The 25,094-nt window shown below is 34.5% G+C and overlaps 3 protein-coding genes and 1 long non-coding RNA gene across 6 annotated transcripts in view; all 4 read left to right on the plus strand.

Moving 5' to 3' along the window:
* The first annotated feature begins 1,337 nt into the window (after window positions 1–1,337).
* Window positions 1,338–7,261, plus strand: LOC115981839 (putative pentatricopeptide repeat-containing protein At1g12700, mitochondrial). 2 transcript variants are annotated; one of them, XM_031104227.1, is made up of 4 exons: window positions 1,338–3,620; window positions 5,173–5,377; window positions 6,555–6,648; window positions 6,774–7,261. In XM_031104227.1, exon 1 carries the CDS (start codon window positions 1,652–1,654, stop codon window positions 3,545–3,547), a length of 1,896 nt encoding a protein of 631 aa, XP_030960087.1. In that variant the 5' UTR covers window positions 1,338–1,651; the 3' UTR covers window positions 3,548–3,620; window positions 5,173–5,377; window positions 6,555–6,648; window positions 6,774–7,261. The 2 variants fall into 2 exon arrangements, with proteins under 2 accessions (XP_030960087.1, XP_030960088.1); XM_031104228.1 differs by lacking the exon at window positions 6,555–6,648.
* Window positions 7,262–13,242: 5,981 nt separating this feature from the next.
* Window positions 13,243–16,200, plus strand: LOC115980684 (receptor-like protein 7). The gene has a single exon (XM_031102912.1). The coding sequence runs from the start codon at window positions 13,243–13,245 to the stop codon at window positions 16,198–16,200; it is 2,958 nt and encodes a 985-aa protein (XP_030958772.1).
* A 3,510-nt stretch (window positions 16,201–19,710) lies between these two features.
* LOC115980118 lies at window positions 19,711–20,786 on the plus strand. The gene is made up of 3 exons (XR_004089337.1): window positions 19,711–19,774; window positions 19,892–20,003; window positions 20,643–20,786. It is a non-coding gene; the product is annotated as an uncharacterized LOC115980118 (long non-coding RNA).
* Window positions 20,787–20,987: 201 nt separating this feature from the next.
* The window catches only part of LOC115980117 (phosphoribosylaminoimidazole carboxylase, chloroplastic), a 45,435-nt gene continuing 41,328 nt past the window's right edge, over window positions 20,988–25,094 (plus strand). The window contains exons 1-8 of one of the 2 annotated variants that reach the window (XM_031102395.1): window positions 20,988–21,158; window positions 21,663–21,731; window positions 21,873–21,984; window positions 22,674–22,776; window positions 22,887–22,993; window positions 23,084–23,168; window positions 24,051–24,157; window positions 24,283–24,518. In XM_031102395.1, coding sequence (XP_030958255.1) covers window positions 22,702–22,776; window positions 22,887–22,993; window positions 23,084–23,168; window positions 24,051–24,157; window positions 24,283–24,376 — 468 coding nt within the window. In that variant the 5' untranslated portion in view covers window positions 20,988–21,158; window positions 21,663–21,731; window positions 21,873–21,984; window positions 22,674–22,701 and the 3' untranslated portion in view covers window positions 24,377–24,518. Of the gene's footprint in view, window positions 21,159–21,662; window positions 21,732–21,872; window positions 21,985–22,673; window positions 22,777–22,886; window positions 22,994–23,083; window positions 23,169–24,050; window positions 24,158–24,282; window positions 24,519–25,094 lie in introns of those variants that run through there. The other variant, XM_031102393.1, reaches the window with a different exon arrangement.

Raw genomic sequence — 25,094 nt, forward strand, 5'->3', positions numbered from 1 at the left:
GCCAATACCCAGAATTGATTAATGAGAAAAGACGTTTGGACGGTGTAAACTTCGATCCATGCAACTAATAGAAAGTTAGACGGGACGGTTGATGGGATGGATACAGAAATAAGCTCCTGCCTGACCTACAAGTGGAGGGTCAGGATCAGCCAAGACGGACTATATAATAAAAAGGAAGGTGCACCAACCGGGGGGCTGGAAAAAATGGCCAAAAACCAGAGCCTCCCAGCCCACCTCCAGGAGAAAGACTCCAGGGGTGAAGGAAACTTAACTATATACGAAAATCCCGAAAAACCCACCGCCTGGTGACTAAGGCCTAGCCTTTCAAACCCACGCTCTACAAATGACATTGTTTGGGCCTTTTTACGTGCGAATCCAATACTATTAGGTTCGTCACGAATCGTGTCCTTACGTAAGAGATTTTTGTTTCTTGTTTTTTATTTTTTATTATTTTTTTTTACAATTATCTATGGAAAGATGTGTCTTTCCTTTTGTTTTGTTTTTCTTTTTTGAGAGAATTAATTTTGTTAACAAAGTTAGAAAATTAGTTGTCATGGACACACCTTATTTTACAAATTTTTTTTTTTTTTCAATTGATTGAGGTGGTAATTTTAAAGTGTAGACAATTATTTTTACATCAATACACTACTAATATCACTTTTATTTTTACCACTCTCATTTTACTATATTCTTGATAGCACAATCTACTATTTCAAGGAACTATAAAAAAAAAAAATGTTACAGAATAAGCTATTTTTTTTTTTTTATATAATGATTAAAAATAGTGTTGTGGGAAAACTTATTTTGGTGAATTGATTTTTTTAATAAAAAAATTGTGTTAAGTATTAAAATTTCAAATTGTGTACTGAAGTCATATTTTTTTTTTAACATAATCTTAATGTAAGATGTATTTACACTAAAGTTGTGTTTTCAAACAAGATTTCGGTACAAAATATAATATAATTGAAATTGTGAAATAACTCTGACAACTCAAAACATGATTTTAGTACAAATTTAATTTCAATGTTTAAAATCATGTTTCTAAAACATGATTTTCAAAGAGAGATTATTTTACCAAATAATTTTATGTTAAGGTCCATAATGCTATTTTTTTAGTAACTAATAATTAAATAAAATAATTTCCAAAAAAAAAAAATTCCAAATAAGCTGTGTAGCTCTGCTTAAATATTCTTAGAAAATAACTTTAGAAGTCCTTTAAAAAAAATTAAATTAAGAAAAACACAAATGAGAATTTTTTTGTTTTGCCTTTAAAAGAAAAGTCTGAAGTCTGAACCCTCGGTTTATCGGGTCAGGCTTGGGTTAACCCATTTTTCAGAGTCCATAAAAGCTTTATGAACATGTCTACAGAATACTTCCTTCTTCTCCATATCTCTCTCAAACTCGAGACGGCGCCGTTCTCTGCCACAAAATGCTAGCTTTCCAACTCGATTTTGGACAAAAGGACAACCTTTTGCATTGTCTGTGGTTGGAGTTGGAGATGGTCTTCGAATAAATTACATAGTCATTTGATAACCCAGAAGCCACCAAGCCATGGTTTTTTTGAGAGACCAGAAGAGAAAACTGAAAGTGAAGAAGAATAAGAACAACAACAACAACAACATCAACAACAGCAGAAGTAGTTTTATGTAATATGATGTCCTTGTTGGTACACAAAACTGCTTTTGCTTCTGCTTCTGTGTTTCAAAGCGGTATTACTCGCAAACCCATTAACCTTTTTTCTTTGTTCAAGAATTATGCTTTAGCTTTTGCTTCAATGTCTTCCTTTCACTCCCAGACTTGTTCTTCTTCTACTACTGGTACTTATACTGATACTATTTGGAAAAGTAGAATAGAGAAAAAAAAGAGAAGGTATGCTCAAACCCAGTTCTTGTATTTTGTGAGGGAACAATGTAAGTATAATAGGCTGACTAATTTTGATGATGCCGTTAGCATATTCAATCAGTTGCTTCAAATGGGTTCCCGGCCGTCTATTGTGGATTTCAATCAGATTTTAGGCAAAATTGCACAAATGAAACGTTATTCGACTGTTACTTGTTTATTTAGGCAAATGGGTATGTTTGGAATTGTGCCTGATGTTTGTACTTTGAATATTTTGACCAATTGTTATTGCAATTTGAATAGGCCAGATTTCGGGTTTTCGTTGTTGGGTAAAATGTTGAAACTTGGGTACGAGCCGGGTTGTAGGAGTTTCACGGTTTTGATTAATGGGTTTTGTATTGATGGTAAAATAGTGAGAGCAGTGGAGTTGTTTAATGCAATGGTGGAGAGAGGGTATTGGCCTGATGTGGTTACTTATGGCTCAATGATAAATGGGTTGTGCAAAGTGGGGGATACAAGTGCGGCTATTGGTATGCTTAGGAAGATGGAAGAAGGAGGCTTTAAGCCTGATAGAGTTGTGTATAGTGTTATTGTTGACCAGCTGTGCAAGGATGGGCTACTGATTGAGGGTTTGAGTCTATTGTCAGAAATGATTGGTAAAGGCATTTACATGGATGTTGTCTCTTATAATTCTTTGATTCATGGGCTACTCAATTCATGTCAGTGGGAGGAAGTATCAGGTTTTTTGAAGGAAGTGAAGCATGGGGCAGTTGTACATGATTTACGAACTGTTTGTATGTTGACTGATATGCTATGTGCAGAAGGATTGATCACTGAACCAAAATGTGTGATTGAATTACTGATTCAAAGAGGTGTGGAGCCTGATGTAGTTACTTACAGTATACTCATGGATGGGTACTGTATGCGGGAACAGATGGACGAGGCAAGAAAGGTATTTGATTTGATGTTTGAGAGGGCCTGTTATCCTGATGCTTGGTGCTATAACATCTTGATCAAAGGTTATTGCAGGTGTAAAAGAATTGATGAGGCCGTGAGTCTTATTGAAGAAATGGATGATAAGAGGGTGGTTCCTGATACTGTTACTTACAACACTCTTATTGGTGGCATGTGTTCCCTTGGGAGGCTTAAAGCTGCGCAAGAGGTTCTTAATGAGATGCAAACTCATGGACAACTTCCAGATATCTTTACTTACTCTACGTTGTTGGATTCGCTATGCAAAAACCAAAATTTTGATGAGGCAATGAAAATTTTTGAAGAAATGGAAACTCATAGAATGGATACTGACATTGTGATTTACTGCATCATTATTGATGGTATGTGCAGAGCTGGGAAACTCAAACTTGCAAGGGAAATATTTTCTAGTCTCCCTGAAAAAGGATTACAACCTAATGTTAGGACGTATACTACAATGATAGATGGACTTTGTAATGAAGGGTTATTGGATGAAGCAAGTGAGTTACTTAAAAGAATGGATGAGACTCGATGCTTTCCGAATGATTGCACTTATAATACAATTATTAGAGGATTTCTAAGAAAAAATGATACATCAAGGGCTATAGAACTTCTTCATGTGATGGCTGAGAGGGGATTTTTGGCAGATTCTTACACTAAAAGCATGTTAGTAGATTTGCTGTCTGCTGATGGGCTACACCCTTCTTCTCGTGAAAGAATTCAGAATTATGTGTGAAGGTTATTCCAGGTATTCAATGTGAAGTGAAGATTCCACAGTGAAATCCAACAAGGGCAGCAATCTTTTTGGAGTAAGACTAATTTATGATTAAGTTGTAGACTAATTTATGATTAAGTTTTATGTTACTTTAATACCATGACTTATGTTTCTTGTGTGAATTAGAAGTTTACATGCCAAAAACATGTTTCTTATGTGATTTATAAAGGGGTTTCTTTTTACTCCCTAGACTTTTGTGTTAGCAATGTACTGTGTGAATTAAATTGGCAAGGACTTCATTTTAAACAACTAAGGATATCTTAAAAGGATAAGCATATGGCAGTGTCTTGGAAGTTGTTTAAATGAAAATGATCATAAACATAGCAAACAAAAATATAAGAATCAGTGATCAATTATCAAATTAATTGAGGTAGAATGAGATTCAAGAATGCAAATATATATTAACTCACCTATAGATGCAGATGTGCACACACACGCATGATGAATTACACTACAATCACAGCATAAATACTTGTGCAATCTGGAAGACATATAGAAATAGGGCTATCTGGAAGGTGTTGCTCATTGTGTGATGTGGTGCATTTGGCATGAAAGAAATGCTAGAATTTTAGAGTGATGTGAGTGGTCTATCTTAGAAGTGAAGTTACAATTTTTCCGAACTTTGTTGAGTAGATGATGGCTACAGGAGCACATCCCTTATAATTTGTGGATCATTGTAATCTTAGAACCTAATAAATGTGTTATGCATTTAGTATACCCCTGTATACTTGATGTTTCAGTTTTATATTCAATCAAACTTATTACTTATTACCAAAAAAATAATAATATTAATAATAATAATGAAAAATAATTCTGCACATGGTTGAGACTCTTTTAACCTTAAGACATTACATGAAACTAGGGTTTCTTATACCTAGGTTATGATCTGATGACCTAGCTCATCTCCTTTTAATAAAATCACGAAATGAAACTATGAATTTGAAACTATCATGCTATTTAATTAATTAATTTATTTTTTTGAAATTGAAACATCATATTGTAATATGTGTACATGATTTCTTTTGGTTTATGATGTCATAAGTTTATAAGTTTTTAATTGATCAAAGTTGTTGCTATACTAATACGTAGCGTTCATGTAACAATGACTCCCTTCTGACCATTATGAATTTAGGCTATATAATTTTTTGTAATTACTGTTTAAATCTGTTTAAGGCTTCTTTCCCCTCTTTTGATTATTTTACTTTTTGCAATAGTGTTATACAAAAGATATGGTTTTTGGTAGCTTTTTGCTAAATGTGTGACAAAAAGCTAAAAGCTAGCTGATTTTCAAAAAGTAAATTGTTGTTAAATTTTATTTTTTATTTTTTATTTTATTTTTTTAAAGCTAAGACAAAAGGAGCAAAACTAAAAGCTAAAAGCTTTTACCAAATAGATAGGCCTATTGCTCCATCCCTAACATGCAGCTTCATATGTGCTGTAGAATAAATCTTTTGTTTTTCTTTGATCTGCGATCAAATTGTTGTGGTATTTGATCTTCAAATGTGCAAACTGAGATAAGGAATTCTTTGGTTGAGCTTAACATTTTAATATGGATTTATAATAATTTCTCCCATTTTTTGGTGTAGCAAACATGAACCTTATTTGCCTGGGCTTGGATGTGCAACAAAAACAGAGAAGTCCCACTATTCTCTTTGGTAGATTGTTCAGGAAAGAACATAATGGTGAGAAATTAATATGGTCTTATTACGTGGGCAGTAAGAGGATATAATGGCATGCTATTTCCATGGAAGAGCATTTGACAGACAAAAGTTTCAAGGAATGCTGCCTTAGGTAAGATCTCAATTGTGGATAACCTCATCAAGATAACATTACTGTAGTTGATCAGTATTGCATTTGTAATTCTATTGCTCCATTTTGTGTGGAACGAGATTTTTGGAGTGCTGTTCCATTTTGCATCTTGTGGACTAAATAGAGGAGAGAGGAATAATCAGACTTTTCAAGGAGTCGAGTCTATACAAACTAAATTCTTGAACTTTTGTATAATCGGAAGATGACTGCTTTTGGCAGCGTCCCTTGTTCTTCTTTTTTAAATTTTATTGGTGAAATTGCTATAATTGTTTGTGGAGCCAAGTGTGTGTTTTTATGATTTTTATGTAATATATCTTTCTCCTCATACAGTCCTTGTTTACAGGGAGGGCATTTGTTGACATTATATTTTGGTTATGTGGGATTACTCATTAAATATGAGCAGAGATATTTTAAATTCTTGCATTATTTTTCCTTTACAATTTTAATTTTTTTTTGATTCCTTAAAATTAATTGCTTGGAGTTGGTGATTTGGGATTTTGGTCAATGTAGGATCTTGTGGTAGATTGGAGAATTTGGGTTTGTTTTTGGAAATGTGTATAAGATGATTGCCCATCTTAATTTGATTAATTGCTTTTCTAGTTGAGAAGCTGAGGATATGTCTTTTAAAAGAAAAAGGACAAGAAATCTTGGCGTTTTTCTGCAGTTATTTAATAGTTAGCTCTCATAAATCTATACTCTCATAGTATCTTTCCTCTTTTAGACAGGAAACTTCTGTCCATTAACTTGCTGGCGTTGCTTTTTTAAGATGCCCCTCGGATCAATGCCTTGCTTTATTGTTTTGTTCTTGTCATGTCCATCCCTTGCATCGCATAATGTGTTTGTGGTCTATCTGTGTAGTGTTGTTTCCTGGTTTCATATTGTCCAATCAACCAGCTATTCCCTTATTCTTTTATGGTTATTCTAAGATATAAAGATGTTATTCATGTTGTTGTGTGTGTTTTGTTTATTGCATACGTAAGGGTAGTTGTTCTTATATATGATTTTACTTTCTTTTGTCATGCATCCTAAAGATGACATTAAGGAATTTTTTGTGCTGTTGTTACTCATATATTTTCCCATTCATACCTAACTGGATTTCCAAAAAATAAATAGCTAAATAAAAACTGCTGAACTATATGTTTTTTCCTTAATGCTGCAGGAAGCAGCTTAAGCAAAAGGAGTCCTCAAAGCTTTACTCAGCAGTCCTTGAAGAAAGAAGAGTCAAAGTTCCTTAAAGACACCCATATTCACTAGTATGTTGGCTTCTTAGAAGCTTTCTGGAATTTCTACACTTTGCTAAGCTCTGTTTGTTATGAATGAGTTGGTCTGATTCCTTGAAATTAATTATGGAAGATGCTAACCAAAAATCACTACACAGGTTCAAATTAGTCTCACATTTTTGGCACATCAAAGAATATAGCAACTTCAACCATGTCCTGCTATGACCTGTCACACTTCATCTTTGGTATCATCAACAACAGATGAAACCTCACTCATGACCAGGGCCTGTCCTTCACAAGAGATAACTGGAACTTTGGAGACCTAGGGCTGATTTTGGTTCCTCTCATGATTATGACTTGGGATCATGGTTCATTATTTAAGGCATTGGGTTTACAGCTGCTTATCCCTTTTTCATGGTTTTGTACCATTTTTTCCAAGATGTTCATATTATATAGCTCATTGTAGTGTGTATGAGAAATGTTTTGCACTATACTATACTTGTAACCAGAAATGATCTGCTTTATGCTTGTAACCATTTTCAAGAAGATTTAAATTTATTGCCAATTTATTTTCAAGCCAAATTAAGAACAAGTTACACAAAAGTTAATACCAAGCAGCAAATGATCTTAGTTGATTTGATTTAAATGTTCTTTTACTGTTTAATGTGGTTTCAAACTTCCTCCTCCCAAGACATGGTAGCATGGCTTGGTACTAATTTAATATACAGTATATATTAAATATGTTTTACCTACAATATATATTGGCAACAACTTCGACTTCCAAATTGCCTCAAAAGAATTTTGGATCTATCATCCTGCTTAGGGGTATCAAAAGGACCTATATTATTGAGTTTGATCTGTCCTTCCAACATTGGGTGCCAAGAAATGAACCTGAATCCAATATGAGTATAATGATATTTACTGTCAAGTCCCTGCCTTATGTTAGTTTCTAACCTTTTGTTTTCATATATTCATATTTATCTGTCTATTTATATAAATAAATAAAAACTTCTTGTTGAAAAGTCTCTTATATGTGGATAATTAATATATAAAACCCTTTTGAAAAATATTAAGTTATCTCTTATGTTCAATCCCAATCTATATGATTATCAATCGAAAATACTAGACAGATGAATTTCATACTAAGAATTTATATGTTCCCCTCAATGAAGATATAACCTAACGTGTTCACATATAGCCTTAAAAATGAGTATCACCGGCATTCAACGCTCTGCTGTTAAAGTTTGCTGCCTTGATCTTGGCATCATCCTAATCGGCCGGCGCTTCTATAGGCTTAGTCTAGCCTATCTCCACAGCTTGTCACACTTTTTCATTTAAAGACTGTAAGAAAGCTCTCATGCGTACTTTCCAGTGTGCATAGTTAGTGCCATCAAATAAAGGAGGTATAATTAACGACTGTTCTCTATCCATGACAAACAGGGGTTAATGGATCAACACAGTAAAGATTAAACCCTAATCAGAGTGTGCCTGCTCTGATACCACTTGATAGGGCAAAAACGAATTAACCACTTGTGACAAATTAATTATTAATTAATTAAATTAACCAAGTTTATTAATTAATCAAATTAACATACAAAGCGCGTGGTAGCACAAACAAATCACCAAATAACTAAATGCAGCAGAAAATAAATGACACGGTGATTTGTTCATGAATGGGGAAAACCTACACTGTAAAAACCCCACCGGGTAATTTTTAGGTCACCACTCCCGAAATTCCACTATTATCACAACAAGTGGTTACAAGTAAAGGAATCCCAGTACCTTATACCAACCTATAGTTGAACTCTTATCCCAATACCCAATTGGACTTGTTCTATAGTGACAATTTCCCCTTTTGATGCATGGCTCCAAAGTACGTGACTAACCAATTACGTGGATCCCAGTACGCGACTTCTATCACCAACTAGAGAAGGTTGTTGGCTGCAAAGTTCTTCAGTTCATCCCAATGATGAAGATCAAGAAGATGCTTGGTCACAAAACCCTACGGTGCACAAACACAGCAACTTCTTCACAAGAATGATGAACAAGGGCAAACTTTGTCTCCGGTTACAAATTGTTTGAACAAACTTTGCTCAACACTTATGCAACTTGTGTACACTTTGACGGCCCTTAAAATAATCCTTTTATATGTTTAGGGTTGTGAGAAAAGGAAGCCCAAACACATAATCACAGATTAGAGTCAAAACAAAATTGAAATTCTGTTTTTCATAAAGCTCGACAAATACATGTCTGTCGAGATGCTGTCGAGCAGCTGTTGAGCCACGAGGCTAGAATAGCTTCTTAAGCTCAATGGATAGCTAGCTGTTGAGTTTTAATGTACAACACTTCTTCAGCTTGAATCTTGAACAGACTTGCATGTCTTCAACACTTAATCTTAAAACACAGTTTCTTGAAGTATTAAACACATCCTAGATCTACCAAATTACAAGTAAAATGCGTTTTGTCAAAAGATAAGCCAATTACATAAAATAGTGACATATGTTCCTAACAAGTGACTCATATATGTCCTAACAGTAATAGATCTTTGATTTCTGTAACACAGATTATGAATGCTTTGGTTATACTAACTTAAAATATTAATGTGGTTTTAACAATAATTTGTCTCATTTCTTAGTGTAGGAAACATGAACCTTGTCTACGTGGTCTTGGATGTGCAATAAGAACAGAGAAGGTTGTTGGCTGCAAAGTTCTTCAGTTCATCCCAATGATGAAGATCAAGAAGATGCTTGGTCACAAAACCCTACGGTGCACAAACACAGCAACTTCTTCACAAGAATGATGAACAAGGGCAAACTTTGTCTCCGGTTACAAATTGCTTGAATAAACTTTGCTCAACACTTATGCAACTTGTGTACACTTTGACGGCCCTTAAAATAATCCTTTTATATATTTAGGGTTGTGAGAAAAGGAAGCCCAAACACATAATCACAGATTAGAGTCAAAACAAAACTGAAATTCTGTTTTTCATAAAGCTCGACAAATACATGTCTGTCGAGATGCTGTCGAGCAGCTGTTGAGCCACGAGGCTAGAATAGCTTCTTAAGCTCAATGGATAGCTAGCTGTTGAGTTTTAATGTACAACACTTCTTCAGCTTGAATCTTGAACAGACTTGCATGTCTTCAACACTTAATCTTAAAACACAGTTTCTTGAAGTATTAAACATATCCTAGATCTACCAAATTACAAGTAAAGTGCGTTTTGTCAAAAGATAAGTCAATTACATAAAATAGTGACATATGTTCCTAACAAGTGACTCATATATGTCTTAATAGTAATAGATCTTTGATTTCTGTAACAAAGATTATGAATGCTTTGGTTATACTAACTTAACATATTAATGTGGTTTTAACAATAATTTGTCTCATTTCTTAGTGTAGGAAACATGAACCTTGTCTACGTGGTCTTGGATGTGCAATAAGAACAGAGAAATGCCACTCTTTGATGACTGACAAGGATATGGACTAGACCTTTTGAATCTTTGATGACTGAAATTTTAAATTTTCTTCTGTGCCTTGTTTTACCGGAATGAAGAGGTTCAGGTTGTATAAAACTGGGCATTTCCTTTTCGTTCATGTTGTTATCAATCCATTGAAACTCGAAGATATATTTGACCTTTCTCTGTCTGATAATGTTGTATAATTATCACTGGTGCAAGTTGATCCAACTTCTAAGACTATATTCATTTCTGACTAGACCTCCGTTTAAAATGGTTTTGCATGGGACCCAAGTTATGTGGTATTTGCCAAGTCTTCCGCCAGTTTTCAAGGCTTAGCTTTACAAGAAGAGAATTTTTTGCTTTGGACAGAGAAAAATTGGCTTTGAATGAAGTTGGTTTTCATTTGGAGATATGAACATCACAAGTTTGAGATAAGATTGGGTTGCATATTTCCAATATCACGTCAAATAAAAGCGACATTGTGGACTTACAAGATTGTGAAATCGAGTTAGGTAATATATTACATGTTCCCAATTTTCGAGGTACTTAAAAAAAAATTGACTTGTTCTATATGTGAGAAAGGGTTTTGGAATCCTCCAAAGAAACAATAGTAAAAAGTCCAAATTTTTATTAATATCAATAATACTGAAAAACGTTTACGGACTTGAAGGTTTATTTAAGGGCTCCATAAAACTTGACAAACAAGAAAATATTCTAAAATAACTAATAATTAATACTTAACCATAATAGGAACCAAATTAGACCTAAAAAGCATTAAGAGCACCTAAAAACAAGGAAATAAATGCCCTAAACCTAAAATAATTTTTTTTTTTTTTACATAAAAATATCAAAATTAAATAATTAAGAAAATTAAATTGTAGATTTTGTCTTACATCAGACACCTCCACTTAAAACAAACTCATCCTCGAGTTCATCTTTGAAATCTCCGCTCCAAATAAACAAATACTTTGAATGTTTGTGCTCCTTGATCTTCTTTCCATACTTGCAACTCATCCATGGAATAAACAAATCAACATGAGTTTCTTTTCCTTGGTCTTCATGTAATTATAGAGATTTACCAAATAAAAATTGACAATTGAAACAAATATATTAACCCTAATAAAATCAAAAAATTTCGGTGTATCGCTTACCACCAAAATAAAAGGATCTTGAGATTAACAATCATATGATTTGATTTCGTTGAGATCCTTGAAACTTTTGTCTTTAATGTCCTCTTCAATTGTCTCTGCCATCTCAACTTCAAGATCTTTCTCTATAATAGGGTCTTCATTAATCTCCTCCACAATTTTTAATTTCAGATTCTTCTTCTACAACAATGTCTTCATTAATCTCCTCAAAAATCTTTATATTTTCTCCAAGAAAAATGTTTTTCAACATACAATTCTTCTCTTGATGGTGGAATATATGGTTCTTCAAAATAATTCAAGTGTGAACTTCTTGGCCAAAAATATTCTTGTTTTGTATACAACAAAAGTTCATCACAATTCAAAGGATAATATTTGATAGCAAGCATCTTTTTCATCCTTGGCCATGAACAAATTTTTTCTTTACCTTATTGGATTCTATCAGTTTGTATTTGTTCCCACCAACGTAAAGCATACTTTCTAAGTTTATACAAAGCAAGTTTAACTTTTTTTCTCATCACAAATATTCTCATAGTCCAATGAATCTTCTAGATCAAGTAACCAATCAAGAAAATCTACTTTATAAAAATAACCATTAAAACTTAAAATTCCTTATAAGGCCTATATGAAATTTGCTTAGCAATAGATTGTCCGTAAGTTATGTCTCCGTTGTAGTTATTCTTGTTGTTTCCATACTTCAGCAGCGCCATCTTAGCAAAGATATATGTGAGTGTTGGCTGTACATCACATAATACTTGCTAAGTTTTTAGTCATCGGAATTGCTACCGTCTCATATGTTAGCCACCAAATTAGGATAAGCCAAGGCTCTGATACCAACTGACGTAGGATGCGGAAGTGTCAAGAAGCAAAACATATCTACTTCTAGAATACAAGAAAAAAAAAACACATTTGCTTCTAAAAATAACCTCAAATCCGCGAGGGTTTCTTGAATCCACAAGGAGAAAGGGTTCTGGAATCTACTAGAGAAAAATAGACAAAAATCTGAATTTTTATTAATATCAATAATACTGTAAAACGTTTATATACTTGGAGGCCTATTTAAGAATTCCATAAAACTTGAAAAACAAGAAAATATATTTTAAAATAACTCATAATTAATACCTAACCATAACAGGAACTAAATTAGACCTAAAAAACATTAAAAGCACCTAAAAACAAGGAAATAAATGCCTTAAACCTAAAATAAAGTTTTTTACATAAAAATACCAAAATTAAATAATTATAAAAATTAAATTGTAAATTATGTCCTACATCAATTACTTATATGATATTACGAACATCTAAATCTATGGTTTGTTTCCTTCTTAAAAAAAAAAAAAAAAAAAAAAAAAACTATGGTTTTTTAGTGTTGGACTTGGATTATTTGTCTAAAACCCTTCTCATATTAATATTTTTTTTCTGAAATTTAGGTGAGAGCAATAAGAAGAGTAGTGTTTAGTACAAGGGAAACCTTGACATCCAAATTATACGTGTATTTTTTTTTTTTTTTTGGCTGTCTAGAAAACTACCACAATAAATTGTAGGTCATGAGTTTGGTGTGGTGGCTTAGGGATGATCGAGAATATTGCAAAAAACTTTGATATATATATATATATATATATATAAAATTTTAGAGTGAAGTTGATTTTCATTTGGAGGTATGAACAACACAAGTTTGAGATAAAATTGGGTCGCATATTTCCAACTATCGCCTCAAATAAAAGCAACCTTTTGAAACCTTGTTGCGTCTTCGAGTTTAGTAATATGTTACATCAAGTTGAATAATATGTTACATCTTCCCAATTTTCAAAGGACTTACAGAAATATTGACTTTTTCTTTATGGGAGGCCACCATCGTCAACACGGCAACTAGGTGGTCCATTGCACTAATGAATGCTTACATGTAAAAAAAATATCCATGTATAATGATGTAATTGCACTAGCCCTGAATCTTGTCTATAAAAGAAATTCACTCCTAGTTTCAAAATTATTAGAGTGCTTAAGAAGTTTTTGAAGATACCAATATGGGGTCATACATGTGTCTCTTGATATCTATGCGCTTGCTCTTCTTCTTGTCGATTTTTCATTATCTAAATAGTTGTTCCTCTTTATCAACTCAGCCAGCGTGTAAAGATTTTGAGAGTTCTGCCTTGTTGCAATTCAAGCAAAGCTTTAAAATTAATGTGAGTGCTCCTTCTGATCCTTTTGCTTATCCAAAGATTTCATCGTGGAACTCTGGAGAAAGGAATGATTGCTGTTCGTGGGATGGTGTCCTATGTGATAGAGGTACAGGTCACGTGATTGGCCTTGACCTCAGTAGCAGTCAACTGTATGGCTCCTTCAACTCTAGCAGCAGCCTTTTCAACCTTGTGTACCTTCAAAAGCTCAATCTCGCTGATAATAACTTCAATTATTCTCAAATTCCCCCAAGCATCAGGTACCTCTCAAACTTAACATATCTCAACCTCTCTATGTCTGCCTTCAGTGGTCAAATTCCACCAGAAATCTTTGAGCTCTCCAACTTGGTTTCCCTTGATCTCTCATTCAATCCATTGAAACTCCAAAAACCCGGCCTAAAAAGTGTTGCTGAGAACTTTACCAGCCTCAAACTTCTTCATCTCAGTAGGGTGAACATATCTTCCCCGGTACCTCACATCTTGGCCAACTTGTCTTCTTTAAAATCTCTTGGCCTAAGAGGTTGTGAACTGTACGGTGAATTTCCCATGGAAATTTTCAGGTTACGAAATCTTCAATTCCTCAGTGTGCGAGACAATGAAAATCTCACCGGATATCTACCAGAATTCCACAGTAGCAATCCCCTTCGAATACTGAGACTTGCATACACGGGATTCTCTGGTAAGTTACCAGATTCAATTGGAAACCTAAAGTCCTTAATTGAATTGGATATCAATACCTGCTATTTCTCTGGTTTGGTACCGACTTCACTTGGTAACCTTACCAATCTCATCATTTTGTCTCTCTCATATAATAAATTTTCGGGGCAAATCCCTTTCTCATTGGCCAACCTCACACAACTCAGTCAACTAGATCTTTCCACTAATAGTTTCAGTGCACAGACATTGCCTTGGCTTGGTAAGCAAACAAAGCTCACTAGTTTGCTCTTAGGAGAAATAAATTTATATGGTGGCATTCCATCTTCACTTAAGAACTTGACCAAGCTTACCGTATTATCCTTTTTCAGAAATCAACTGACTGGTCAAATTCCACCATGGCTTAGAAACCTTACCCAACTAACCATATTGGACCTTGGGTTCAATAAATTCCATGGCTCAATTCCACAATCAATTTGTAGGCTTGCAAATCTTGAATATCTGAGTCTTGCTGAAAATAACCTTAGTGGCAGAGTGGACATGGACTTGTTTCTAAAGCTCAAAAATCTCTATGCACTCCAGCTTTCAGGAATCCATCTATCATTCCCCATTAATTCAACATTCAACGCCAGTACTTCGAAGCTTGTGCTATTAGGATTAAATGCATGTAACTTGACTGAATTCCCAACTTTTTTGCGTTCTCAGCATGAATTGAGGATTTTATATCTCTCCCACAACAAAATTCAGGGTCAAATACCAAACTGGATATTCAACATTGGGAAACAAACTCTCTTATCGTTGGATCTATCCTCCAACTTCCTTACAACTTTTGAGTCTTTCAACCACACTCCGCCTATTCTTCCATGGGACAGTTTACTTAATTTGGATCTCTCTTCCAACAAGCTGCAAGGATCACTTCCAATTCCTCCACCTTCCATCGCCCAATACGATGTCTCAAACAATAAATTGACTGGAGAAATCTCACCATTGTTTTGCAATTTTAGCTCAATTGTAAAGCTGGATCTCTCACACAACAACTTGGGGGGCAGGCTTCCCAAATGCTTGGGCAAATTGAGCGACTTGGTAGTATTGAATTTACAAAACAACAATTTCCGTGGAATACTTCCTGGAATATACATGGAAGAAAGTAGATTGAGAGCAATTGATGTAAGTTATAATCAATTAGAAGGGCAAGTACCAAGATCATTGTCCAACTGCACAATGCTGGAGGTTCTTCTTCTTGGTAACAATCGATTTTCTGACATTTTTCCCTCTTGGTTGGGTAAGCTTCCGAGGTTGAGGGTTCTAAGTTTGCAATCTAATGGGTTCCATAGTGCAATTGGGAAACCTGAAAGCAGTCTTGATTTCCCCAAGTTGCAAATCATTGATGTCTCTTTCAATAACTTTACAGGTGAGTTACCATATGAGCACTTCGAAAGTTGGACCTCCATGAAAGTTGCCAACTTGACATTTGACAAGGATAATGCTTATATGGTTGCAGTCACAAGCAACCAATCACCTCATTACAGTTATGAAAATGATTTTAGTTACACCTTGGAAATGACAAACAAAGGCATCAAAACACTATACCAAAAGATCCAAGATCATCTTGTAGCTATTGATCTCTCAAGTAATAAATTTGATGGAGAAATTTCAGAAGTCATTGGAAATCTAAAGGGACTTCATTTGCTCAACATATCTAACAACATTCTCACTGGTCCTATCCCATCTTCCTTGGAGAATTTAACGGAGCTTGAATCTTTGGACCTTTCTCAAAATAGGCTATTAGGAGAGATTCCTCCACAATTATTGCAACTCACATTCCTTGCATTCTTTAATGTCTCAAATAACCATCTTATGGGGCCTATTCCACAAGGTAAACAATTCTCTACCTTTGAAAATGATTCATATTTGGGAAACATAGGTTTGTGTGGTGTGCCTTTGACTAAGAAATGCAAAATTTCTGAGACATTGACACAACCACCACCGAATTCCAAACAAGGTGAAGGGTCAAATTTCCCAAGTAAATCTGATTGGGTAGTTATAATGATGGGATATGGGAGTGGGTTAATAATTGGGTTTGTTATTGGGAATAACCTGACCATAAGAAAGTTGGAGAGGTTTCTCAAGAATTTTGGAAGAAAGCAGTAAAAGTGAAAGAGGAAAGGTGGAAAATGAAGCACAATGCAGTTGTTGGATTTGATTAACCAAGATTTTCTTCAAAGATTTCCGTCGATGAAGTTCTTTATTTCAGCAGATACATATCTATGAAAATCTACTATGTCTGTAATGTATTACGGTCTTATATATTTTGTCATTGCACTGTCTTTAATTTTTCTTTTGAACTTTCTTTCCTGTTGTGATGGTATTGAAATACCGCATGTTTGATATCGTATATGTATGAAGGTTTGCAACTCTTATTAAAAAAATTATATATATAATAAACAAATAAATAAATAATTTTATATATATATATATAAAAAATAAATAAATAACCACCACCGGCCACACTCAGCATCTTCTTCTCCATGAACCACTCTACCAAACAAAACCCTCTTCTCTCTTCAACTCCTTCTTCTTCTTCTTCTTCTTTGAAGCACTCGACTCAAGTCTTTGCTTCTTGGGCCTCATGTGACACTCACGAGACCTCACCCAGATAAGTTAAATAGTTAATAGTAGCTTGCAATTCTTAGGAAAATCTTTTTTTTTTTTTCGAAAAATCGATTTCTGGGTTCGGATGTGGCGGAAAAATAGAGATGGGTAATATATTTTTTTCTGCTTTGTAATATATTATTTTTATTTGGCTACTTAGAAGCTAAAGTAAATTTAGTTAGAAAAAGCTAGGCAAACGTTGACATTGTAATATATATAATGCGTTTATGTACACACAAAGAGACACACTGCACGATTTTCTTATAATGAGTGTATTTTTTTATTATTTTTAAGATATGGGTCTTATGAAACATGTTTTGATTTTTATAGTATCTGATTTTTAAAACTATAATTCATGACCAATGAAAAATTAAGAATTTTGGCTTGCTGGGATGCTATTGGATTTAAGGTTTGTGAGGTCGGTTGGTGGAAGTTACTAAGGTTTTTGATTGCTAATTATTCCTAGACATGCTTTCGTCTTGTGTGGCTAACCATTAGAATAGGCTGGCAATTCGAGATAGGATACTGCAATGGGTCATAAAAGGGGATTCAGCTTGTGTCTTATGCATAAGTGGTGCGGGAAAGAGTATTTACAAATTGTAATAAAATGATTAGAATTAACCTCTTGGACAATCCCAAAAGGACCACTTGCTTGATCTAAGATTGTGATAGAGCGATTGTTGTGTTTTGAGTGTTGTGACATGACTTTTTTGTATAAATTGTACACATTATTATAGCCTTGCACTAGTATTATTTCATAGTAGCTTGCAAAATAAAATGAAATAATTCTAGTCAGTAACTTAAAGACAACTCCCTTTTTTTGTTAGTAATTAAAAAAATTTGGTTTATGAGAATTTGGACTATCAGCTATGCACTAGGATAGTGACAAGATGATTCAAGACCACAGGAAACAAAATTGTTAGGCCTTGTGTTGGTCTATTCTTGGTGCAACTCATGAGCACTACAGGCCCCATAAAATGGCTGGCACAAATAAGAACTCAAGGTCATAGAAAAAACTTGCCTATTTTCTTAGTTATCGCTGAAACCAGCTTACTTTTTTCTTTTTTCTTTTTTTTTTTTTTTTTTTTTTTTTTTTTTTTTTTGATAAGGAAAAAACCAGCTTAAATGATCCAACAAATAGTAAATACACAATTTCATTTACTAGTGGACATTGGCAAAAACATTAGAATTAGAACCATCCAAAGTGGTTCATTCAATGTGATTTCGTATGTCTTCTCGCTTCACACTTCAAATTTGGACGAATACAGTTAGAACTTAGAACCAAAGCCTGTGCTTATTTGTAAAATTCACAAAGAGATAAGGTTCAAAACACTTAGCTTGGATCCATGACAGAAGTCATTCTAATTTGGTCAAAGGACAGCAGCAGAACCAGGCCACATGTTCTTGAGTCTTAATAATAATATAAACGCAGGGAATTTATAGGTTATAAAATTTGATGAAATCAAGAATGAAAACGTTAAAATTTGTCAACAATAGATGTAATTAATTTTCAGAGAAGTGCCTATTGTCATTATCGACCTAGATTGTTCATAAAAAATAAACCTGTCAAGGGCAGCCTTACTATGATCAATGACATTAGGTTCAGAAACTAACTTTTGTAGTGATACCATTACCATCCCTCCATTTCAATGGATTTATAGATCCAAAAAAAAGGAGGCATAACATTCAGATATTAAATCATAGCAATAATAACAGGACTGATATTATATTAAGCAGTGGAAACGGAAAACAGGCATGCATACTTTCACAGTGCATAGAGATATCTTAATGAAAATATGCATAAATATTTGATAAATGATTGCTAATGGGTAGTGGCTGTTAAAGTAATGAGTTCGCCATACCTTGCGAAATCCTCAAAAAACATCATTGAAACTGAGGTGAGGATGAATAGATACATTTGATTAAAGGAGAAGCCTTTTTTTTTTCTTTTTGCTGAGAACTCAGAAAAATTTTCAATGGTGGTCAGGGGGTTTGCACAGAGAAAATCCAGGGAAATCCTATTCTTCAAGAGAATTGGAAGTTGAAGGACATGAAAGTCTATAAATTCAACACTTGGTTTTCTAGACTGTAGAGTTTTGACAATTTTATGTGCTTACCCATAAAACGATAGACAGAATTTATGAGTGAGTTACTAGCTAATCTGTCACATATTTTTGTAGATATTCTTACCAAATTTTCCTTTGAACACTTTAAATGTGGACGTGGACCACTCCAGGAATTTATAGAAGCTGCGTCAAGCTTGCTTTGCTATAATCCTTTTGGTTTGCAAATACTCTATTTTTTCCTTATATTTAGAAAGAGAGAGAGAGAGTACAATATTTTCAATAGTTTATCATATTTGTAAATTAGCTTTTGAGGCCTTGTTCATCATATTTGGCACCGAAAGGAATTCTTTAATTCATTGTGGTACTCTGTTAGAACAGAGGAGACCATAGTGTAGGATATGTAGGAAGTTCAAGCTAGGGTGGAAGCCAAATGGTGCTACTGCAACTCAATCCTTCGCAAGGCTATATGTTGTATAGGGGTGTTTCCTCACTGTAATTATTAAGCCTTCTTATCAGTAGGATGTGACAGTGATTTTGGTTGTTGTTTCAGATAGTTTATTGCGGGTTGATTTGTGTTGGATTGGTTAGATGTGTACTGCTTGTTGTACTGTGTTCCTTTGTTAATAAAAAATTTGTCCATCCAAAATAAAGTATCATTTCTTTCTTACATGATTGCTTGGCTGCTGCTTGGACTTATATGAAAGAACTTGTTAATATTACTAATTGGATTTTAATTTGGAGTTAAAAATTCATCTTACACGGAACCTTCCGCCATAATACTTGTTCTTGTGGCAAAGATGATGTACCTGTACACGGACTATCTGAGGTGATTGTTGGTGTTTTGGGAGGAGGCAACTGGGTCATATGCTATGTCAAGCAGCTTCACAAATGGCTATTAAAGTAATGGTTTTGGATCCGCTGGAGAACTGCCCTGCAAGTGCACTTTCATATCATCATATGCTCTGAAGCTTTGATGATAGTGCTACAGTTCGTGAATTTGCGAAAAGGTTCTATTTTTATGAGATTGATGATATTTTTTTTTGTTTTTTTATAGTCAATAGTTTTTGCAAGTATATGCTTTTGTTATAATTTGGTAATAATATGTCTATGTTCTTGGTAGATAGATGGGATGTATTGACTGTAGAAATTGAGCATGTTGATGTTGCAACCATGGAGATGCTTGAGCAACAAGGAGTGGAATCCCAACCCAGAGCCTCAACTATTTGAATAATTCAGGTATGCTTTCCTTTGACTTTGCCATTTGGTTATTGACCGCGGTCTTGCAAAATATGAGAAAATAAGAAGTTGAATGAAATCATTTCCTTATGCACAAAGCTTTTTTTCCTTTTGAGGAAATGCATTCTGTTTTATAAAATCACAAAAGTGGGTCCTTGTGGATTTTGGTGCTACTTTAGATGCCCACCTTCCCTTAATCTTAGGTTTTCGTTCAAGTACTTTTCTGTTATAGGAAGTGTAGAAATGTCAGGGGTTACTTTATTCCCCTGTTGTCATTCGTAACACAAGGACACAATGGAACTGGCATTTTAGAGCTAATTTTGACTGTTTCTTTGTAGTTAGACTATGCTTTTAAGTAATCCCTTTTCAACCTAAGATTAGTTAGCCATCTGCTAGAATTTCTTTCCTCTCTCTTGTTATACTTAAATGAATAAGTTCATTCGTAATAATAGAGTGACTAAATTTAGGCAAGCTGTCAACCTACCACAACTGGGTCATATCCGTGTTTACATTGTCTATTTTCTCTTCATGGTCTAATCTTAAATGATGCAGAATTACGTGAGAAGCATTCACCTTTAGTATTTAGATGTTAACTTTACATCCCTTTACTTCTCATTAAGGATCTTTGATCTCTTGTAGGGAAAACATTTGTCACACAGTCAAGGCACCAGCTAATGTGTCATGGGATATTGGGAAACATGCTACTGATGTTGCCTACAAAGCTGTTAGCTCATTAGAAGGTGCTGGTGTGTTTGCAGTTGAATTATTTTTGACTGAGGAGGTCAGGTTGTGTTTTTGCTTCTTTCTTTGAGGCTGTTAAATGCATATATATATATATATATATACACACACACACATATATTTTAATAGCTCTTGATGCTACAATTGCTTCCTTTTTTGTTATCCTCTATATTTTTTCCTAATTTTGTTTCAGCATTATCTGCTTTTGACTAATGAATTCATGTTCCAAACTCTTAACAGATTCTTCTAAATGAAACGGCTCATAGGCCCCATAATAGTGGTCATCACACAATTAAGTCTTGCTACACCTCACAATTTGAACAACATTTGTGGGCTGTTGTTGGTCTTCCACTTGGTGAGCCATCAATGAAAACTCCTGCTCCTGTCATGTACAATATACTGGGTGAAGATGAGGTGAAGAATTTCTTTTTTAAAATGAATTTGTTACCTGTATTTTTCTGTTTAAGCCATGTGGCTTGTTTTGTTTGAGAGAGTGAGAGAGATGATGGCATGAAGCTGAAAGTCATTTGTTTCTTTCAGAACATATTTCTGTAACATACTTTCACTGAAAATAATCTGCTTGAAGTTTGTTGAAGTTGCAACTAGAATTAGGTATAAGTCTGTGCTTGAGCTTGATGACTTTGTATACCATTGTGATTTGTGAATAACAAAATTTTAAGAAATTACAATTAATACAAATCAAACGTTCCATCTGTCCTGGTCCTCATTAACTGGTTTTCAGTTCTGAAATTATTTTATCTTGGAAAACTTGTTAATGTTAGTAAAAAATGTAAATTGGAACATCGATATATACAATATGTTTGAAATGTATTTATTCAGCATAACTATCTTTCACTACCCCCTCCCCCCACATGTCAACTGTCTCTCTCTTGTATCTATTTATTTATTAAATTTCAGGGGTGAGCCTGGTTTATTTTAGGGCATTGAGTATTCCTGGGGCTACTGTTCATTGGTATGACAAGCCAGGTATGTGAATTTCATTTTCCTCTCTCTCTCTCTCTCTCTCTCACACACACACACACACACATGCGCACACGCACACGCACACACTACTTGACCTTTACCTCATACTTGACAATTTCCCGCATTACCCTAATGACTTGGCAGAAATGTGAAAGCAGAGAAAGATGGGCCATGTCACAATTGTTGGGCCTTCCATGGGTGATGTGGAAGAACGATGAAAATCAATTCTGAGGGAAGAAGGTTCTGATTGTCAGTCTGCACTCTGCAGGTAATTGCACTAGGGTCTTCTCATATATATTTACTGAATGTCCTGATGCTGGTTAACCAAAAAGCAAGTTTTCTCTAGGAGGCACAAATGTTTTTGGAAGGTGCAGTGAGATGTTTGCATCTATGCTATCAATTAAATTTGACTTTGGTGCATCTTTTTGGAGCATACTTTCCTTAAGTCAGTGATTGCCTCAATTGAATTTATTTATTCAATGTTTTACATTTTCTTACATAAAAATATTCCTACACGTTACACCCACACTACGTGGGGTAGTTTCCAGAATAATCAGCACTAATGCTACTTTAAATTTTCAGGCTATGAGCTTTGGGTTATTATATTTTGCATAAAAAAAAAGTCTTTACTTTGGCTTAGGATGGAAAAGTGACAGTATAGGGAGGGAAATTACCATAAGATTTTATTTTTAAGAGGCATGGATTCTAAACCGTTTGGAGATTACAATTTATCATTTCCATTTAAAAAATTGATTTAATTCTCCTTTTACCAAGATATTGAGGCTGTCAGTCTCTTCTCATTTATGATTTTTACTCTCATGTAGCTATACCCTTATTATGTTGATAGTTGCAAGTGATTTCCTTTGTTTGAAGTTTACATGCCTTAAGTTTTGATTTAGAAAGTTTGTTACACTCAAATTGTGTTTATGTTGCTCCCATTCTGAATGCAGTAACACCACGTGTTGGGATCATTATGGGTTCTGATTCAGGTCTTCCTGTTATGAAGGATGCTGCAAGGATTTTGAATATGTTTGGTGTGCCTTATGAGGTTGACTTCTAATGAACTACAGGGTCTGTTTTGGAATTCAGGAGTTATTGATCATTAAATTCTATTTTCTTGTATATTTCAATTCTACCTTAACAAATTATAATATGCTGGTGAAAATAGTTTCAGCTCACCGGACCCCTGAAATGATGTTTTCTTATGCCTCATCTGCCCTGGAGAGGCATTCAGATTATCATTGCTGGTGCAGCCCACTTGCCAGGCAAGTTTATCTGATCTATGCTCCATATATTTTTTCTCAGTTGCTTTTAATGTCTCACTGAAATTAATTGAGCTTTGTTGTGACTTGCAGGTCACTCACTCCCGTGCCTGTTATTGGTGTCCCCGTGCGTGCTTCTGCATTGGATGGACTTGATTCACTCCTGCCCATTGTGCAGGTATATTATTTTCTTCTAAATTATTACATTTATGGGATGGGTAAGTGTTGTAAAGATCCAGTTTCCTGTGAATACAATATTAGTTCTAAAAGACTAGGACATTTAAATTGGATGTCTGAAATTCTGGAGTCTTACGGATGCCCTTTTTCTGGTTTTTATAGTTGATTATCCTTGATTAATTAATATGTTTGCTTTATTTGATGAGAAAAATTCTATTTTTTTTTTTTTGAGAAAAGAGAAAAATTCTATTTTAATTCTTCAGGATGCGTTTTCTTGCGTAGAGAATTACTATTATTCTTTTAATGTTATTTACTATTACCACATATATTTCCTTGGCACAAATACTACTGAAATTAAGGCAAGTTGATGGAGGCAATAATTAATAGGTGCCTGAAACCAAAAAAAAAAAAAAAAAATCATGGGTGCTGAATATCTATGGCACTGAATTATCATAGGTGCTGAATTTCTATGGAGCCAAAAAAAAAAAAAAAAAAAGTCATTGGTGCTGAATATCTATGGCACTAAATAATATCTGAATGGCACCTACCAAAAAACAAAAAAAGATCTGAATGGTGGAAGTATGTGGATGCTTGCTTAATCATGTTGAGATTTGCACAATGAGTTTCATTGCCTTAAAATATTGTCCAATTTTAAAGCCTCAGAAAAGATACTGCTTCATTAGTTATCTCAAGTTCATATTTGATTTCTAATTGCACTTTTTTTTTTTTGGGTATTTGATCAGTAATTAAGAAGCTTTATTGAAAAAGGAGAAATAAGAAATACAGCAAAGGAAACAGCTTCCTTGGTACACAGATAGTGTACAAGGAAAATTTGATCACCACAAAGTCCTAATTTTTATATATTCTTTTGATGATTATGCAGATGCCAAGGGGTGTTCCAGTTGCAACAGTTGCAATAAACAATGCTACCAATGCAGGTTTGCGCGCAGTAAGGATGATGGGGATTCGCGATGCTGACCTATTGGCAAGGTGGGTTTTTTCTCTCTTCCCTCTCTGGAAGTAATACAAAATTGTGTTGGGTATGAAACCAAGAAAAAAAGAACGTTAGGTGATAAGTCTTGCATGAGCTGATTCTGGAATAATATCCTTTGCAGAATGAGCCAGTATCAAGAAGACACAAGAAATGATGTCTTGAGAAATGCAGAGAAGCTTAAAAAGGATGGTTGGGTGTCTTATTTGAATCCATAAGTACTTAATTGCTTTGCCAGCCTTATGCATGATTTTTGTGAGTTTAACACACTATGGAAGTTCAAGTTTGGAGAACATATTACCACAGCTAAACTTGGAATTAACTAAAGGATATGTCCAATTAAGGCATCAAGTGGATCAATATATTGTAGGGAATTTAACCAAAATCCCAACCTGTGAGAAACAAAAAAAAAAAAAAAAAAAGAGAAAACACACGCCAAAGAAGAACAATCACACGCACAAGACAGTATTTACGTGGTTTGGCAATTTGCCTACGTCCACGGAGTTGCAGGGATTTCACTATTATCAGGGAAGAATATAGAGTACAAAAATTGCGGCTACAATACTTTTTTCTCTCACCCTCAAGAATGTGGCAACAACAACCTACAATCTTAAAAAACCCTAATCACGGCAAAGTCGGTTTATATATATGAAATGGGCCTAAAAATTGCGGCTACAATACTTTTTCTCTCACCCTCAAGAATGCGGCAACAACAACCTACAATCTTAAAAAACTCTAATCACCGCAAAGTCGGTTTATATATATGAAATGGGCCTAAAAATTTTTCTCCGGGGGCATTGCCCCCGAACCCCCAAAGGCTTGTCCATGAGCGCTTCGGCTTAAGTATGTCAACCCAAACCTCTGTTCCATAGACTAAACCTCAGTAAATCTCCCATTAAAAACCACGCAATATTATTCAGGTCAGTTTGTCAAACT

This window comes from Quercus lobata, chromosome 3 (genome assembly GCF_001633185.2).
Source record: "Quercus lobata isolate SW786 chromosome 3, ValleyOak3.0 Primary Assembly, whole genome shotgun sequence".
NCBI lineage: Eukaryota > Viridiplantae > Streptophyta > Magnoliopsida > Fagales > Fagaceae > Quercus > Quercus lobata.